The 18,522-nt window shown below is 37.3% G+C and overlaps 1 protein-coding gene across 14 annotated transcripts in view; it reads right to left on the bottom strand.

Moving 5' to 3' along the window:
• The window catches only part of LOC141532128 (uncharacterized), a 140,359-nt gene that overhangs the window by 113,911 nt on the left and 7,926 nt on the right, over nucleotides 1-18,522 (bottom strand). For 6 of the 14 annotated variants that reach the window (XM_074250336.1, XM_074250328.1, XM_074250327.1 and 3 more), the window contains exon 2: nucleotides 5,302-5,429. The exons of 2 other annotated variants lie outside the window; for them this stretch is intronic. Coding sequence is in view for 3 of the 12 variants with exons in the window: in XM_074250328.1 (XP_074106429.1) it covers nucleotides 5,302-5,429 (128 nt within the window). In the remaining 9 variants the exon portion in view is untranslated. Of the gene's footprint in view, nucleotides 1-2,681; nucleotides 2,816-5,301; nucleotides 5,430-18,522 lie in introns of all 14 variants that reach the window. 6 more of the 14 variants (XM_074250331.1, XM_074250340.1, XM_074250330.1 and 3 more) reach the window with 2 other exon arrangements.

Here is an 18,522-nt window from a genome sequence, read left to right on the forward strand (position 1 = left end):
AATTGTATTTTATTTTAAAATTGAACTAAAACTTAAGTCTCGACCTTGAGTGTCCTCTACTCTGAGTTTGAACGCGGAAAGATGGCCGACTCTCTCTCTCTCTCTCAGTCTTGCGTCTCTGCCGCACAACTTTTGATGATTTCTTTTCGAACGAAATTTACAATGATTTTATTCTTTACTTTTAACTAATTAATTTAAACAAACATTTTAACAATTACTATCTGATCCTAATTTTTACTTCTATTTTATTTTATGCAATTCAAATTTTATTCCAAATTATTTATTGAGGTATTTCCTGATTTTTATTAAATTTTAATTCTGATGATTTTGCTGAAACTTTTTACTGAGAGATTTTAATGAATTAATTTTAGTGTGGATTAAATTTTGTCTTAAATGACTTTAATTTCGGTTTACCCAATTTCAATTTTTCTGGCTTAGGCCAAATCTTTAATTACACGATTACTGATAATTATTATTTTACACACGACATGAGAATCTGAAATTAATCACCCGAAATATGGTACTAGTGTTTTTAACCCAGATAGACCTATGTGTAAAATAAGTAACCTGACTAAGACAAGTCATATTCCCTAACAAATTCATTAATAACTCGAAATAGGTCCTGGTGTTATTAATTAATTGTTTCATAATTTTTCTAATTTTAATTCTAAATTTAATTTTATTTGTAAAAACTCGCGATTGTGACCGAACGCGAAATGGCGATGACTTTCAGCTGACATAAAGCCTGGTTGACGCCACGAACTCGAGAAATTAATCAAACATATTTGTACCTGGAGTTTATTTTCCTTTTCTTAATTTTATCAGCAACCCTTCGACGCTGCCACTTGTAACAGGGTAAAATTACCCTAAATCGACAAGTCACCGGATATCGATAACTATTCGACATAGCACTGGCGCGTCTCGATCTTCGGACCTAAAGGGAAAATAGGAGGGGGTAGTTTTGGGTTAAAATAGGTGAGCCGTGCAGTGGTAAAGAGAGAAGTAGTGTAATTGCCAGACATAGTGCCACGGAAATCGAGAAGGACCGATCTCCGGAGTAGTGACGAGATGAAGGAAGCCAACTACAACTAGGACTTCATCCTCAATAAGAGAGTTAGATCATCATTTTATTCGTCAAGGTATCAATTATTACTCTGTGGGAAAGAAGTGGACCGCGGTTTACCCAATACCCAGTTACTTCTCCTAATTAATTATCAATTGGATCGTTTAATCGACGATTATTTCATTAATCAGAATTAAAACATTTGTTAGTTTGGATTGAGTGATTTTCCTGGGGGCTTATACCCGAGAGTCACTCAACCGACCTTGCGGGAAAATTTTAACAACTAAAAATTTATCAATTAAATAATTAACATCTAGAAAAGTGGTTTTATTAATTGTTATAACAATTAAGTCAAGAAAAAGTGATTAATTTAGTTGCTTGAAAAATAATCGACAAACTTTTTACTCGTGGAATTTTGGTCGAGCGTCAGTACATTTTGTGTCGCAGTAAATTCCAACACCCAAGGTCAAAGACAACTAAGCTAGCGAATGTTCTAACTAACGAAATTAACGGCTTCGACTTTTGTCGATTTTTGTCATTTAGAAAACTATTGAAATTTTTATCGAAAATTATATTAGGAATTAATTATTAAATTTATTTTATATTGTAAATTAATTCTACATGAAAATTAATTGATTTTGGTATTAAGTCCGTGAATTAGTTAAATTAAAATTTACTAAAAATTAAAAATTAATAGCGTGGACATTAAGTCCAAGAAATTAGTTATTCTGAGTCGAAAATGTCACAGGAAAAATTGGTCAGAATTAATGAATTTACAACATTAAACTTATGTTAATAATTTTGAACTTGATTGTAAAAATTATATCGTGATTGATTTAATTAGCAAAAGTTAATTCAAGGTATTAAGATCTCTCGTGTTGAATCGATTATTGTTATATTATTAAGACCATGACTATAAATTAATTAGGAATTTTAATCTATTTAATATTTTAATACAGAATTAAAATTTACAATCGGAATTTGGAAGTTGAATGTTAGTTCAAGCTAATTGGAATTGAATTGTTAATCGAAAATTTATTGTTCAATTAATACTAATGATTGAATAATTTAATTAAGTAATTGAAATTCAATTTAATTAAATTCAACTTGAAAAATAAAATTTATAAAATAAAAATCAATTAAGCAAAGTGTGTGAAGAATTGTACGGGTAATGTGCGATAGAGAGTGTTAATAGTGTTAAGTTTTGGTAGTCCGGTGGACTTATAATTTTAAGCTTAGTTTTAGGACAGGTGTGGGAGACCGTTTGTTAGAAAAAGCCCGTCTAGTCATCGTATCATCGTTTGGGAAGGTTCGTTTGTAAATATCGTTTACCTCGCAGTTATTCTCCGCTTCGTAGATAATAAGTTAATTATAGTGTGTGTGAGTGAGCGCTTAAATTGTTAAATTTGTTATTTTATTGTCAATAAACTGATCAGATTGTTAATTAAATCTTTATCATTCAACAGCACCTTCCTCCACTCTCTCTACCCTAAGATAAGGAATTCTCAGCTCTGGACCGGTTCCAGGAACCGTGATAAAAAAATCCTGGTGGCGCCCTGATAATTATTGTTGTTTTTTTTATTTTGTTAGTTAATTATAAAATTGATTAGAGGCTGACCTGAGCAGGTAAAACTGTTACACACTCCTTGTTGTAATTTCTGCGTACAAATTTTTCCTCGGTGAGGTACTCAAATTGGCGGCTAAGTCCCAGGTCACCACGTCGCGTCACGTTATCCTCAGATATTATTTTTCCTGTAACAGTAAATTGGCATTAGAATTTGTTACGATATAAATCAAATTTAAGCGAGCTGACATGTTGGTCTAGCAAGCATTAAATTTGTCAAGTTTTCATCGCCTCGTTCCACTTTGAGCGAGCAAATTAAAAATAATTACCTGATCCGAAACTTTTCACGAGATTTTTGGTTCGACAGTTCAGTCACAATAGCTCTTCCAAAGTTTGTTGGTTCGTTTCTTTCTTCACTCTGTCTTCCCCAATCTCTCTCTTTCTCGGCGCCGGCGCTTCCACCTCGGGGACTTACTTACTAACTTACACCTACTGGCGCGAGTACTTCAGAGCACAGCGCTCTGGAGAAATGGTCGATAACTAGCTAGCACGGATCGGAGGCCTTCTTCGGATAAGGAAGGCCCCGTGTACTCCGTTACAACAGTCAAGCCGTTACTCAAACAGCCGTATAACGCATTATGATTGGTTTTGCCCCCTAACCTCTCACACTAAGATTTCTCGAGACTCCAGAATGTTAAAGGGTTAATAACAAAATTTAACTCAATCAATAGATTTTTTCGCAAGTTCAGTGTTTTCAGGGTTTTATACATGACGGACAAAAAAATTTTTTTTAATATTTTAATGTGTTTTTCCGTTTGCATTGCAGTTAATACATTTTTGAAAAATAAGAAATTAATCATTATCAAATTATCTTCACAATAGTATGTAAAATATCTTGATTCCGTAAACTAACACGGCTGTGATAATAAAAATAGTGGCTGAAATAAGGCGAATAAATTTTTCGATCATAAAGCACTCTCTGATGCTTCGCATCATGAGTTGTGCAATAAGTTTTACAAAATACAATTTATTAAATAAATTACTTTTAAAAAATTAGATCCTTAACTCCCATTCTTTCCCGCTTCATAGTATTATGTAATTTGAAAAAAAAAATGCGGAACGCTTCACGATTTTGCCAAAAAGAGTTTTGACAAAATTTAAAAACACAAATTTTGAAAATATAAACGTTCAAATAAGTTATATATTGAAAAAATTAGAAATATTTGAAAATAAAAAAAAGGCCAATCGGCAGCCGAAATGGAAGACTGATCATAAGGTACGCAAATAAAAACTTATTTGATCATTTTTCAGATGCAATTTACAGAAATTCGATAGAATATCGCGTTCAATTATTATTATTGCACGGAAATAAGGTGGAAGTGAAAATTTTTTGCGATTTTTGAAAATTTTTGTATTGTCCGGATTTCTAAACTAATTGACATATTCAGGGTGATTCAGAATGACCTTCAGAGCGGAAAACTGTAGATAGAGGAGACGATTCTAAGGATAAAGTTTCTTAGTCGCTTTTCGATATTCTCAATAGTTTTTGAGTTATTCAAAATGTAAATTGACCAATCACAGACAAGCTTTAGGAATTAAAAAAAATAAAAAAGAATAATAAATAAGTTTAGCAACACTGCCACAGCAGACTTCAAGTTAAATGATATTTATTTAATTTGAAAAGTTCGATTTCTCACAGAAAAAAAACAAAACATACAACTACAACCTAGAACGTATTTGTATATTTTTTTTATCTTTTCCTTTTCACAGAAAACATTATTGACTTAAGATGATGCAATTATTAAAAATATAACTTCCGGAGAGTTGACAAAATAAATTACGTATTTTTAAATATATAAACTTTAACCAAAAATAAAAAAAAAAATGTTAACTAATAAAATTGTCTTACTGAAATAATAGCAATTTCAAACAGACAAAAATATAGATATAGACAATACATAAAATAATTATTGAAAAATCTCTGGTTTGCTTGCTCGGTCTCACTCAGGACTTCGCTAAGCACTTGATGTACGTCATAGCATATTTGCGAGACTCTCAGCGAGACGGCCAGCGAGATGTCCGTCGAGACGTCCAGCGAGACATCCAGCTCATCTTAAAACTTAACCTCAGAAATCATTCTAAGAATGAGTATGTTACGTTTTGTTGAGATTCTGTTTCTTTGTTTAAGCAATAGGGAAAATTTACAGGCAATTCATATATTTATGTAAAAGCAATTGATGGACACCATAATAAATTTCATGATGTCATCTACTGTAAAATTATTACTGTTTTCATTAGTTTTTTTAACATATTTTAAATTTATCATTGAAGGTTAATATTGATGTCACTTGTATTTGTTTTGATTTTAGTAGGTAACAAAATTCGAAGGGAGTTACTCGGGAGCGACGTCATTTCGCCTATAATTTTTTTTTTTCAATATTGATAAGCTTTTTAACTGAGATAAATTTCATCTCGGACTGAAAAACTGGCCCTAAGACCTCAAAACGTGGTGATCTGATAAGAACTCGAAATTTGTGTCAGTAAGGGTATAATTAATAACTTTTCGGTTTTTTCAAAATCATCGATTTTCATAGCAGGAAGTTAAAACTACTCAAATGCTCAATTCAAATGAGATCGATTATTTAATAAATTACTAACTAAAATATGTTATTACCGAAAATCTGAAATGCCGGCCGATGTTGAGATTCCAGCACCTGTGTGAACAACTACATGACGAGATTCATTTATCCATCCCGTGAGAATGTCACATTTCAACTTAAGCTTCTCGGTGCTGTCGTATTTCTGTAATTGAACAATAGACCATTTTTGAAAACGTTATTTATAACTACACACATTCTGATTATATTCCAACTTTCTTCAAGATATAAATTTTGTTATTAATTGTACGCCTAATCACATGTGCTCTATTATCGATAGACCGCCATGCGATCGATGTTCTTATAACTAGAGAACGTATTGTAATATCATCGTATTTTTTTTCAGTATATACAACGAAAAATTGTGCTGAAAAAATTACATGCACCGCCGTCAATTGATCTCACTTATTAAACAAAATCGTGATTCAAAATGATTTTATTTGTTAAAAGCTTATAAAAAATAGTATTCAACACGATTCAAAGGATGAGAAAGTATTCAAAATTATTAAAAAACTATGATTTTGGATACACTTCAATCATTTTGCTTAATATGAATTGTACATCAGTGTATATGAACGATTTAGAAACAGTACGCAACGGACTGAGATAAATCTTTCTAAAAAATTAGAAAAACGGTAAGCGACATGATGGCCGAGCGGACTAAGTCATTATCCCGTTAGTTTGGTCGCACATAATGACGTGAGGCGAGGGTTCGAGCCCCGACGATTGTTAGAATAATTCCAACACCAACCGTCGGGGGTCGCTCCGGTAGTCGAACTGTACTGGCATGGGTTTTCTCTGTGGTTTTCCCATCGCCACTATTCCAACAACCAATCGAAAGGGGTGAGGAATAGGGTAAATGCGGTACAGAAAGCACAAGTCGGTCCACAGCCGCATGGAGAATAATAAAAGATCTGTGCAAGAATATATTCATAATAAAAGTGGAGAATATGTTGATAATAAGAGTTGAAAGATTGTGTTGATAATATAAAAAGTGCCATACGGCAGCCGAAATGGAAGTAGATTTCATTTTTACTTATTAATTAAAATTACAATTAGATTTTAACGTACGATTTTTTTTTATAATCATTAGACTCAAAGTTTACACAGTTATTATATAAAATTTATTATAATCAATAATTATTACATGAGATTTGTTAATTACTTATTATTTACATGAAATATATTATAATTAATCAATTTTGTATAATGTTGACTCAATTTTGGGACCATAAATTTTTTTTTCATTTATTGTTTAATTATTATCATTATTATTGTTATCAAAATTATTATTATGACATATTCATCTTCATTGCATTCGGATTTTAATCTTTTTTTTTCCTAGAAAAAAAAAATAATTGAAAAGTAACTTTGTTAAATAAATCTCGGGTTATCCTAACCTTATAAACAGGTGCGGATAACATGATTGAGTGCCGACCGGGCGCGTCCCCGGGTGGCGGATAGGGGGGCCAAGGGCCTGGATGAGAAAACCTGGACTCCTTACAACAGGAGACAGGGGCCTCTGTTCAGGCTCAGGCCTGCAGTGGCCTCAGGAAGCCCAACCGGAGTAAAACCTGGTCTGGGACGACTGAGGCCCTGCCGCGGACCAACTCCCCAAAGCTAAGGTGGAAGCAATCGTGCCGATGGCTGAATGGCACTAGGGTATAGTGTCGCGAACGATGCCCTTGGGGCACCAGGCGCAACCCCATTGTATTTAGCGCCTTCCGTCGGCATTTCAGGCTCTGCCGACGGTGACGTTTATTTCCTGATTACTCGTGGGACCAAAATGGATAACACTAATTTAAAAACAAGCAGACTGGGGGACTCTATAGAGAACCCCAGTCTGTCCATGCAAATGGACATAACGGAGGAGACACAGGGCCCTAAAGGGAACAGTGAATCCTCTTCTGAAAGTGGGTGGAGGAGCAAGAGCAGCGGTGCGGCGAAGAGACGGGCCCTCAAAGCCAAATTGGCTAGAGAAACCAGACTTTGGCGCAGGGCTGCGGGGCTACTCCTCCCACAAACTCTACGGCCAAAGGAAAGGGGGAGTCCCCGGCGACTGGCAACAAAAGGCCAAGATCCGAGGGTCAAACCCCACCGGAAGCCAAAAAGGGCAAGGTGGCTCACAGGCCGAGTGGTTTCAGTGATGCTGTACGGGCAGGCATGAAGGTGGCAATAACACCTTCAGGCTACCCAGAGGTACTGCTGAGCCAAGAGACCAGCGACCTGGTAACGCAGGTGATCGTCGGGGCGTTGGACGCTGTCCCTACGAGGCTAGCAGTCCCCTGCTTCGATGGTTGTCGGTGGGAACAGGGAGCATAGTGGGTCACCTGTGCCGACAAATAATCGAAAGAGTGGGTCCTGAAGACGGTCCCAACTCTTAAAGTCAAGGAGGGTGTCACTCTCCAAACGTTGGAGAAAGAGGCACTCCCGAGACTTAAAAAATTAACAGCGGTCCTGGGGACTAACGAGGAGAACGGAGTCATCCTCCGGAGGCTCGCTCGACAAAACCCGGGACTCAATACTCCAATGTAATGAAAGACTGTCCACCTGGTTCTGGGAGTGGACCAGAAGTCATTGGCGGTACTCTCAGGTTGTAACCACCAACCCCACTTTGGACTGAGTAGGGCCCGTTTCTACGAGGCACAACTTAAGTCCGGAGGGGCGAAAGAGGGTACTGCCGGGGCCACTGAGGCGACGTCAGGGGCAAGGCTCCCCGAAGGGAAACCACCTGCAAAAGAAGCCGAGGTGAACAAAACCATCGAAGTCGAGGTCACCCCATCTTCCCCGAAAGGACAGGAGGCTCCGGGCGCTGGAGCCCCCTCAGAGAAGAACCGCAAGGACTTCAAAGAGAGGGCACAACCAGTAGAACCGAAGTCCTCCTCCTCCTTACTGACTCAGGACAAAGGGCTCCTGATCAGACCGGCTCGTCTCCTGGTTAGAAGTGCCTCCGAAGGAGATGGTTCGATTCCGGAAGGGCGATCCAGCTCCAGAGGAAGGCCTACTAAGGCGGAGACGTTAGCTAAAGAGGGGGCCAGGGATCTTAAGCTGGGGAAACAATCTTCCCTTGCTCAGACCCTGGCCAAACTCGATAAGGGGTCCGACAACCCAGACAAGAAGGAAGTAGATGGACACTAAAATGTCCCCTTCCTCCTTGTTATCCCACAATCCTTTCCCCAACCTTCCTTTCCCCTCTTCCCATAGATTAGCGAAGACTGTCAGCAATGCAGTAACTACAACTGCAGGGCAGACAATGTTTTCGCAAATTAACTTGCTAATTTGGCAATAACTAAGGCAACACTGCAAAGCGGCCTCTGCTATACTCAGCAAGGACCTGGCAATGAGACACACAGACGTATCCCTGATACAAGAAGCCTGGATCTACAAGGGGCGCGATTTGGGGATAGAGTTGAAAGGAGGTAGCCTGATTCATGGTGAGTCAGAGTTGGAGCCTAGAGCCTGTGTCTTCATCAATAAGAAGCACACAGCGCTCAAGCTGCACCAGTTCTGCACCAGAGACCTGACTGTTGCCTTAATAAAGATCCCATTAGGAGAAACAAGGGCGGAAATCATAGTAGGATCTGTCTATCTCCCATATGAGGACAAAGAGGTGCCCACTGAGGAAGTCATTAGACTGGTGGAGCACTGCAAAAACAACGATCTGCCACTTCTGATTGGACGTGACGCAAATGCACATCACACAGTGAGGGGCAGCTCAAACATAAACAAGAGAGGATCAGCATTGCTGGAATACCTCTCAACCATAGGCTTGGAAATCCTGAATGAAGGATCCAAACCGACTTTTGTCACTTCCCGAAGACAAGAAGTGATTGATCTAACACTGGGCTCTCGAAAGATAACACAGGTTATCACAGGCTGGGGAGTCAGTAAAGAGGATTCTCTCTCTGACCACAGACAAATAAACTTCTCAGTAAGCGGCAACAACAACAACGGAACTAGGGACACTTACAGGAATCCTAAATCCACAGACTGGCTCAGATACAGAGAAGAGCTAGGAAATAGATTGGGAAAACCTGCGAGAGGACCAAGGAACGTGAGAAGGATTGAACAAGCGGCCGAACATCTACAACAGGCCATTGTTCAATCCTATGAGATTGCTTGCCCGCTGAAAGTCAGGAAAAGCAGCAAACGGGTGACTTGGTGGAATGCGAAGTTAAACGAGCTTCGCGCCCTGTCCAGGAAGCTGCTAAATAAAGCGCTTAAGACAAAAATGGACCAAGACTGGGCAGATTATAAAGGTGTCCAAAAACGATACAAAAAATGTATCAAGGCCTCTAAGTCGGATGCCTGGAGGAAATTCTGCGAAGACCTACCATTGGTGGCTCGACTACGCAGAATCTTCACCTCGGGACCGACAACAAAACTCGGCGTCCTCACCCTCCAAGACGGTAGGGTAACTGAGAACAACGAAGAAACACTGGCGCATCTATGTGAGGTTCACTTTCCTGGCTCAAAACTAACAGAACTAGATCAGGAGGAAGCCTCAGAGGATGTGATCAGGAGAGCAGTCACGAAACAAGGTGACTGGAGCACAGCTATCAAAGTGGTAACACCTGATAGGATAAGATGGGCAAATTGGAAACTTCGAGAAGTTCAAAAGCCCAGGGGTGGATGGGATCTTCCCGGCCCTCCTACAGGAGGGAAGAGAAATTCTCATCAAACACCTAACCAAACTCTTTAGGGCCTGCTTGGCCCTAAGCTATGTACCGAAGGCTTGGCGCGAGATCAGGGTTGTCTTTATACCAAAACCTGGGAAAATTAGCTATGACCTAGCTAAGTCCTTCAGACCTATCAGCCTAACATCATTCCTTCTGAAAACATTAAAAAGATTGGTGGACAGGTACATTAGAGATAATGCGTTAACCAATAGGCCGGTGCATTATTCACAGCATGCATACCAGGCTGGTAGATCCATCGAAACGGCCCTACACGATGTGGTTAGCTACATCGAAAGGGCCTTCCGAGAGAAAGAATCAGTCTTGGGAGTATTTGTTGACATAGAAGGAGCGTTTGACAACACCCCCTTCGAATCAATATACGAAGCAACAAAGCTCTTCGGGGTGGAGAAATCCATCACCAGCTGGGCTCACTTCATGCTTCGAACAAGAATAGTGACTACGGGTCTTAGTGATAGTAAGTCCGGGCCCGAGTGAGGAGGGGCTGCCCGCAAGGCGGACTAACATCCCTTATGTGGATATTAGTCATTAACGAGCTCCTTGTGAAGCTAGAAAATCTAGGAGTGCATGCGGTGGGCTATGCTGATGATATCGTACTGATGGTCAGAAGCTCTAGCTCAGCAGAGATGAGATGGAGAACACAACGTGCTCTAGATCTTATACAGAAATGGTGCACCGAAAAATCTCTAAGGGTTAATCCCACCAAAACAGAGATGGTGCTCTTTACCAAAAAGAGGAAGCTAAAAATCATGGCACCCTCAATCTTTGGCGCGGAGCTTAAATTCTCAAAAGAGGTACGCTATCTAGGGGTAACTCTGGATAGTAAGCTCAGCTGGAATAGCCGTATCGAAAAGCAGACCCGGAAAGCAACTGCCACTTTCTGGGCATGTAGAAGAACATTTGGCACAACATGGGGCCTCAGACCGAAATTGATAAAGTGGATTTACACTGCAATTCTGGTACCTCAGATCACCTTCGCCTCTGTGGTGTGGTGGCCTTCGATTAATAAGAACATCAACATCAAGGCACTCTCTAAGGTCTATAGACTTGCATTGCTAGGGATAACTGGGGCTCTAAGAACCACAGCAACCCTAGCAATGGGGACACTCCTGAACCTGGAGCCCCCACATATCACTATAGAAGCTCTTCCTATGAAAACAGCAATGAGACTGCACTTCAACGGATACTGGATAAGGACTGGGACGGGACATGCATCAATCCTAAGGGATAGGGGACTTGATAAGTTCCTAATCCAGGGAGGAGACATGAGCCCTCGCAGCTACCATTTCAGTCATCACTACAATGTCCTCATCCCAAGTAGGCAGGACTGGGAAAGAGGAAGCAAGAGCATCCTATCCCCCCAGGGCTAGTCTGGTATACAGATGGCTCCAAAATGGAAAAGGGGGCAGGAGCCGGCATATACAGCAGTGGACCAAAAACAGAGATTTCTCTGCGGCTGGGAGACACTGCATGGATTTTCCAGACAGAAGTACACGCGATTTGGGCCTGCGTAGAGCACATTTCAAAGCTCAATCACAGGAACAAACACGTCTACATCTGTACTGATAGCTGCGCTGTGCTTCGAGCACTAGAAAAAATAGAAGTGTCCTCGAGGCTAGTGCGAAATTGTATAGTTTCGCTGAATGAACTAGCGAAACATAATAAAGTCAAACTCCTGTGGGTACCGAGTCATAGCGGGAACGTAGGAAATGACATAGCAAATGAACTGGCAAAAACGGGGGCTCGCATGAATGACCCCGAACCAATATTCAATATAGCAGACCTTTCAGCCTTGTTAAGCAACACACTTCCCAATGGGCTAACGACAGGTTCCGGGAGGTGTGGACAGAGGCAAAAGGTATGAGGCACACGAGGACGATAATAAAGGGACCCTTCAAGACACTGGGTTTGTCCTTGATAGGGCTCGACAAAAAAACACTGAGAACAATTGTCGGGTTCATCACAGGACACTGGACCACAGGAAGACATCTGAAGCATATGGGAGTCTCAGAAAACTCTCTATGCTCCAGATGTCTAACAAAGGAAGAAACTCCTCTCCACCTAATCCTCCATTGCGATGAACTAGCAATAGCTCGAGAGAGCATACTAGGATTCCGCGATGGAGAGTCAATCAACGTGCTGGAGATTGGCGTAGGACGGCTGCTTCACTTTTTGAGGCAGACAGGCCTGGCCAACTCTTCAGCAGCATAAAGTAGTTGACCCAGGAGGGTTGAGTACAATGGTCCAACAGGACTGAGTGCTTGACCCAATGTCAATTATAACACCCCCCCCCCATTCAATTCAAAAAAATTGTTAAATAAATTATGGTTAATTTCTTCATTTTTTTTTATTTTTATCTGTTTAATTTCTTTTCTCATTTGATTTTTTTTCCTTTTTATCTTCGTTTTTTTCTTTTTATATTTATTATCCAATTTATATTTCAATTAATTTCTTAATCATTTTTTTTGACATTCATTTTCATAATTTTATAATTTATATAAATATTAAATTGTATAATTAAATAGAAATATGTATCATTACCTTTGCTATTCACCTTCGTTTTCATTATCTATTTCAATTGTTAAAGAAGATAACGAAGTAAAATGATCATTACTTAACGTATACGTTATAATATTTACCTCCGATGTATTGTTAACTTCAAATCTAAATTCATGTACAATAGGATCATTAAAAAATGGATCCAAAACACCAATTCTTGCTATCGATTTTTTTATAATTATTAACTGATGCAAGTGAATGTTATTTATATCTTTAAATGAAGTATCCATATAAATTGCATATCTCATAATTTTTCCTTCAGATATCAAAAAAATAAAGCGATATTCGAATTCTACCCACTGAATTCCCACTATTGTCGTAACAAAACCTGAAAAACTATTTAAAATCAAAATTAACATCACCTTCTTAGAAATTATCAAAAGTTTTTACACAACAAAATAAATTATGATTATTTTATTATATTTCTGAAAATAATATAAAATTTTTAATTGTACCACTTACTTTGATTCTTCACCATTGCCAAAAAGTCTGAGTTCCTGACTCTCATTAAAATTTATTTTAACCATATTTTCAAATATAGGTAAATTTTCAATTTATATTTCAATTTATAATTATACTCTTATAATTATTTAATGACAGTTTTCTTAAATAACAAAATAATATTTATTTATTGTGTGAAGTTAGGAATATTTAGCTAATGATAATATAGTTATTAAATTCGAATTTAATCAACAAAATTTGGTTGCTTCCAAAATTGACTGTTGCGTTGATTGAATGTTTTGGATTATTAATAACTATTTTCTGATCACTCTGGTATTAGTCATCTTGTAGCTCTGATAGTCAATCACACAAGTGACTAATTGATTCTATTTCAAACTACACATGTTCACTAATTCTCTCGAAAATAACAATTAATTATAACAAATTTTTTATAATAACTGTGTAAACTTTAATTCTAATGATTACAAAAAAAAATCGTACGTTAAAATCTAATTGTAATTTTAATTAATAAGTAAAAATGAAATCTACTTCCATTTCGGCTGCCTAATGGCACTTTTTTTTTTTTTATAAAGCAATTATATTTATAAAAAAACTTTTTCTAAAGCAAAAAATATCCATCTTATGATCTTTTTTTAGAAACTTTACTCTTGCTGTCGTTTTGTCTATACAAAACTGACTGAAAAGCACTGAAGTGTAATAATTCTTTTCCTTTTTCTTTATTGAACGTTATTTACTTAACAGTAAATTCTGCGAGCTAAAAACGTTCTGAAAGCAAGTTTATTATTGATAGAAAAAAATTTATTTGAATCTAAAATATAGTTGTTAAACGTGATTTATTCATGAAGAAGCTAATTAGCCAGTAACTTTGTCATTACACAGATTTCCACATCACCAATAAGGTACTGTGAAGTAAAAGATTCGTCCCTTTCTTTTTACGTGGCAGGTTCCCAATAGACCTTTACCACGTAGAGAGGAGGGAAGAAAGTAAAATTATTAATTTAAGTAGTATAAGGGTTGAAAAAAGTTTGGAAAACCCAAAGTTCACGACTCATAATGCTCATTTAATTATGAAATATTAATAAAAAAAGAATGTGAAAAAAAAATATATATATATAAAATCGCTAAAATAGCACGATAAGGCGTAAACGCCATGAGGGCAACTACAATAGTTAAATTTTTATGAAATCTACTAAAAAAAGTTACCGAAATAGGGCGAAAAAAATTTTTCGATCGTAAAGCACTCTCTGATGCTTCGCATCATGAGTCGTGTAAAATCAACTGTATTTAATTTTATATCTAATTACTCGATCATTCAACAAAAAAATACAGAGTGTGTGTACAGAAGACACTCTTCAGAAGTAAAACATACTTGGCAATATTAATTTTCAATCAGTGAGATTTTCAACTTAATAGTCAAAGAAAAATGCCAAGTAATCAGGAAAGATAATCCATGTGCAACTGAGAATAATTATAAAAATTGTGCTCGAAATAACTGAGAAGAATATATACATAATTTATGAGTGACATTTTTCTCTTATACATAAAATTTATAAGTGAATTTTGTGTTACCATTGAGGTTTAAATTTTCTCAAATTATTTAACCATATTTATTAATTTAAAATTTAAGTATAATTTAATTAATAGAACCATCGACTCATGCAAAAAAATAAATGCCAACTCATACTGTTTCAAATAGTAAAAAAACTCATAGTAACTAATAGATGAAATTCTCAACGAAAACGTTGGCAAATATTTTTTTACATATGAGCTGATGTTTCTATTAATTAAATTATACTTGAATTTTGAACTAAAAAATATGGTTAAATAAAGAAAATTTAAACCTCAGCAGTAATACAAAATTCATATATATAATAAAAAAGTGTCACTCATAAATTATGTACATTTATCTCATTTATTTTAAGCACTACTTTAAATTTTTTGATTATTATCAGTTGCTCATGTATTATATTTCCTGATTAGTTGACATTTATCTTTGACTAATAATTTAACAATCTTACAGATAGAAAATTAATAATTTCTAAACTATTTGACCGTTTAAGCTCATATTTGAAATTGACCTTCCTAATAGTCGATAGAATAAGTATGCTGAGTTTCATTAAGATCCCTTAAGAATTGTTGACGCTATCGTCGTGACGAGCCGCGTTATATCGTATATATATATATATATATATATATATATATATATATATATATATATATATATATATATATATATATATATATATATATATATATATATACATATATAAGCTTTTGCACCATATGCATTTTCTGACTCAGATTGTCGAGTTAGGTCGAAATATAGTAAAATTTACCGAAAATTACGTCATGAGGACAAATACAATAGTTAGATTTTTATGAAATCTACTAAAAATTAATATTGCTAAAGAAGTTTTACTTCGGAAGAGTGTACTCTGCTCACATAATCTTTATTTTTTTATTGAATGATTGAGTAATTAGATATAAAATTATAAATATATTGATTTTCAACTCTTATAGAACTTAAATTAATATTTTGCTTCCCTCCCCCTCTCTACATGGTAAAGGCCTACTGGGGACCCGCCTCGTAAAAGAAAGGGGACGCATCTTAACACACAGTACCTCATGGGTGATGTGGAAATCTGTGTAATGACAAAGTTACTGGCTAATGCACTGCTTCATGGATGAATATTATTCATTGAATAACGTATAACAACTTTATTTTAGGATCAGATAGTTTTTTTTACTATTAAACTTACTTTCAAAACGTTTTAATCTCTCAGATTTTACTGTTAAATAAAAAAAAAAGAGAAAGAATTATTATACTTCAATACTTTTCAATCAGTTTTATAGATAAAACAGTTATATAGACAAAACGACTGCAAGAGTAACATTTCTTAAAAATGATCCTAAGATAGATATTTTTTTGCTTTAGAAAAAAATGAATACACATAAATTAAAGCTTAGTTTCTCAGCTTTCAGATGCATTTTACAGAAATTGAATAACTCAACTCGTTCAAAAGTTATTTGAAGGAAAAGTAGTGAAAGTATCAAATTTTCAAAATTTCAAAATTTTGAACTGGTGTAATTTCTAAACTATTAGACCGATTAAGCTCATATTTTAACTTGACATTCCTAATAGTCGATAAAATAAGTATACTGAGTTTCCTTAAGATCCCTTAAGAATTGTTGACGCTATCGTCGTGACAAGCCGCGTTATATCGTATATATACATACATATATAAACTTTTAAACCATATGCATTTTGTGACTCAGATTGTCGAGTTAGGTCGGAATATATTAAAATTTACGGAAAATTACGTCATGAGGACAAATACAATAGTTAGATTTTTATGAAATCTACTAAAAAGCGGGGAGCATATGTTGATAATGGAGAGTTGAAAAAAGACTATATGTGAAGACGCTAAGTAGTCAGCCTTGTAAAAACCAGAAAATGGTATACAAGTAAAACTCATAATAATAATAATAATAATAATAATAATAATAATAATAATAATAATAATAATAATAACCGTACTGATACCTAAAAAAGGTGACTTGTCTGACCCTAAGAATTTCAGACCTATCTATCTATCACCTGCTTGAATGCGGTTTATAAAATTTTTACAAAAATTTTAAATAACCGTATCTTGCAGCAGATAGAGCCTGTATGGCAACAGATATATGAACAACGTGGCAGTAAAAGAGGCCTGTCAGGTTGCAAGGAGAACCTGATAGTGGATCGATGCGTCTTACAAGATGCGATCTACTATCAACGCAACCTGTCAATGGCTTGGATTGACTATCGCAAGGCATTTGACTCAACTCCACATGAGTTGATTTTATATCTACTCAAATGCCTGGGAGTCAATCCCGAAATAGTGGAATGCATTCGGCGTACAATGCAGCTCTGGCGAACGCGTTTTCACATTGGAAGTGGAAATGCATTGCACGTAACCGGAGTTGTAGAGTACAAACGAGGGGTCTTCCAAGGCGATTCCTTGAGCCCTCTGCTGTTTTGCATTTCACTGCTGCCTATATCTGTTGCTCTCCGTAAAACTCGTGGGTACTCTGTGGGGCCTCCGGGTGATCGAAAATATTCGATCACCCATCTGCTTTACATGGATGATCTGAAGCTATATAGTGCTGATGAAGATCATCTACAAGCAGCCCTCAACATCGTAGCAGAGTACACACGAGATGTCGGAATGTCTTTTGGGTTGGACAAGTGTGCGGTCGTACATCTGGCGAGGGTAAGTGCTCTGATACTGGTGATGATGTCGAATTAGTGGATGGGAGCGTCTTAAGCCAATTAGACGCCGGGGAGTTGTATAGATATCTAGGAATGGAAGAGCACCGCATGCATGCGGTCTCTGAAGTCCGAACAACTCTCCAGAGCGAGTATGTTAGGAGACTCCGGAAAATTTGGTCCTCCGAACTTTCCAGCAAAAACAAAGTCTCAGCTACTAACATGCTCGCTGTCCCAGTCTTACTATACTCTTTCAGTGTCCTGAAATGGACCCGAAAGGATTTACGAGATCTCGACATCAAAACCCGTAAGATCATTAATATGAATCGGAGCATGCACCCCAATTCATCAGTCGCCAGATTATACCTCTCCCGGTCCATCGGTGGGAGAGGTTTGCAGAGTTTGGAGCGGCTTCACGACCGTTTGGTCCTGGGTTTAACTCACGAAGTTGTCAATTTCACTGCAGACGAGGATGACTTTCTTATGCAAATTGTACATAAACATGAAAATGCGCATAAGGGGTCATTCTTGTATAAGGCAGCAATATATGCGGCAAGAACCCTTGGTCTTGGAGAAATAAACGCTCTTATGGAACTCCGAAAGGAGGAATTTAAGAGCGTCATCAGGAACGCCGAGGAAAAACTACTCCTTGGCGAACTGATGGACAAGTCCATGCACAGCGTGTTCTTTAAACACGTGCGTGATCATGGCTTGTCCATCCAGCTGACGTTTTCCTTCTTAAAGTCAGCGGGCCTGATGTCCGAGACTGAAGGGTTCATATTTGCCTGCCAAGATGGTGTCATTAACACTCTTGAGTACCGTAGCAAGGTGCTCCAGGTGCAGCTTCCGGACACGTCCTGTAGGAGGTGTATACAACATCCGGAGACGCTTATGCACCTTTTGTCGGCATGTCCAGTGCTGGCGAGAGGTGCATATATCCAGCGTCACAATGCTGCCCTGAGAGTACTGTACTACTATCTTCGTCATTGCTACGGTATTGACGTGACACCAGTGCTGCCTTATTTGCCAGGAGATATTCCCCAGGTTGTTGAGAATGACAGTTACAAAATTTATTGGAACATGCCATTTGCAACAACCCGGCGGATAGATCACAACAAACCTGATATTGTGCTCTTCGAAAAGGCCACTCGTGACATTTATGTCATTGAGTTCTCGGCCCCGGCTGAATACAACATCTCAGCCAAAGAAGAGCACAAAAGACAAATATATCAGGATCTCCTGTTTGAAATTGGCAAACTTTACCCAGGTTA

Source organism: Cotesia typhae, unplaced genomic scaffold (genome assembly GCF_013202065.1).
Source record: "Cotesia typhae breed Kobodo isofemale line unplaced genomic scaffold, CoteBio_Ctyphae contig_56, whole genome shotgun sequence".
NCBI classification, from domain to species: Eukaryota; Metazoa; Arthropoda; class Insecta; order Hymenoptera; family Braconidae; genus Cotesia; species Cotesia typhae.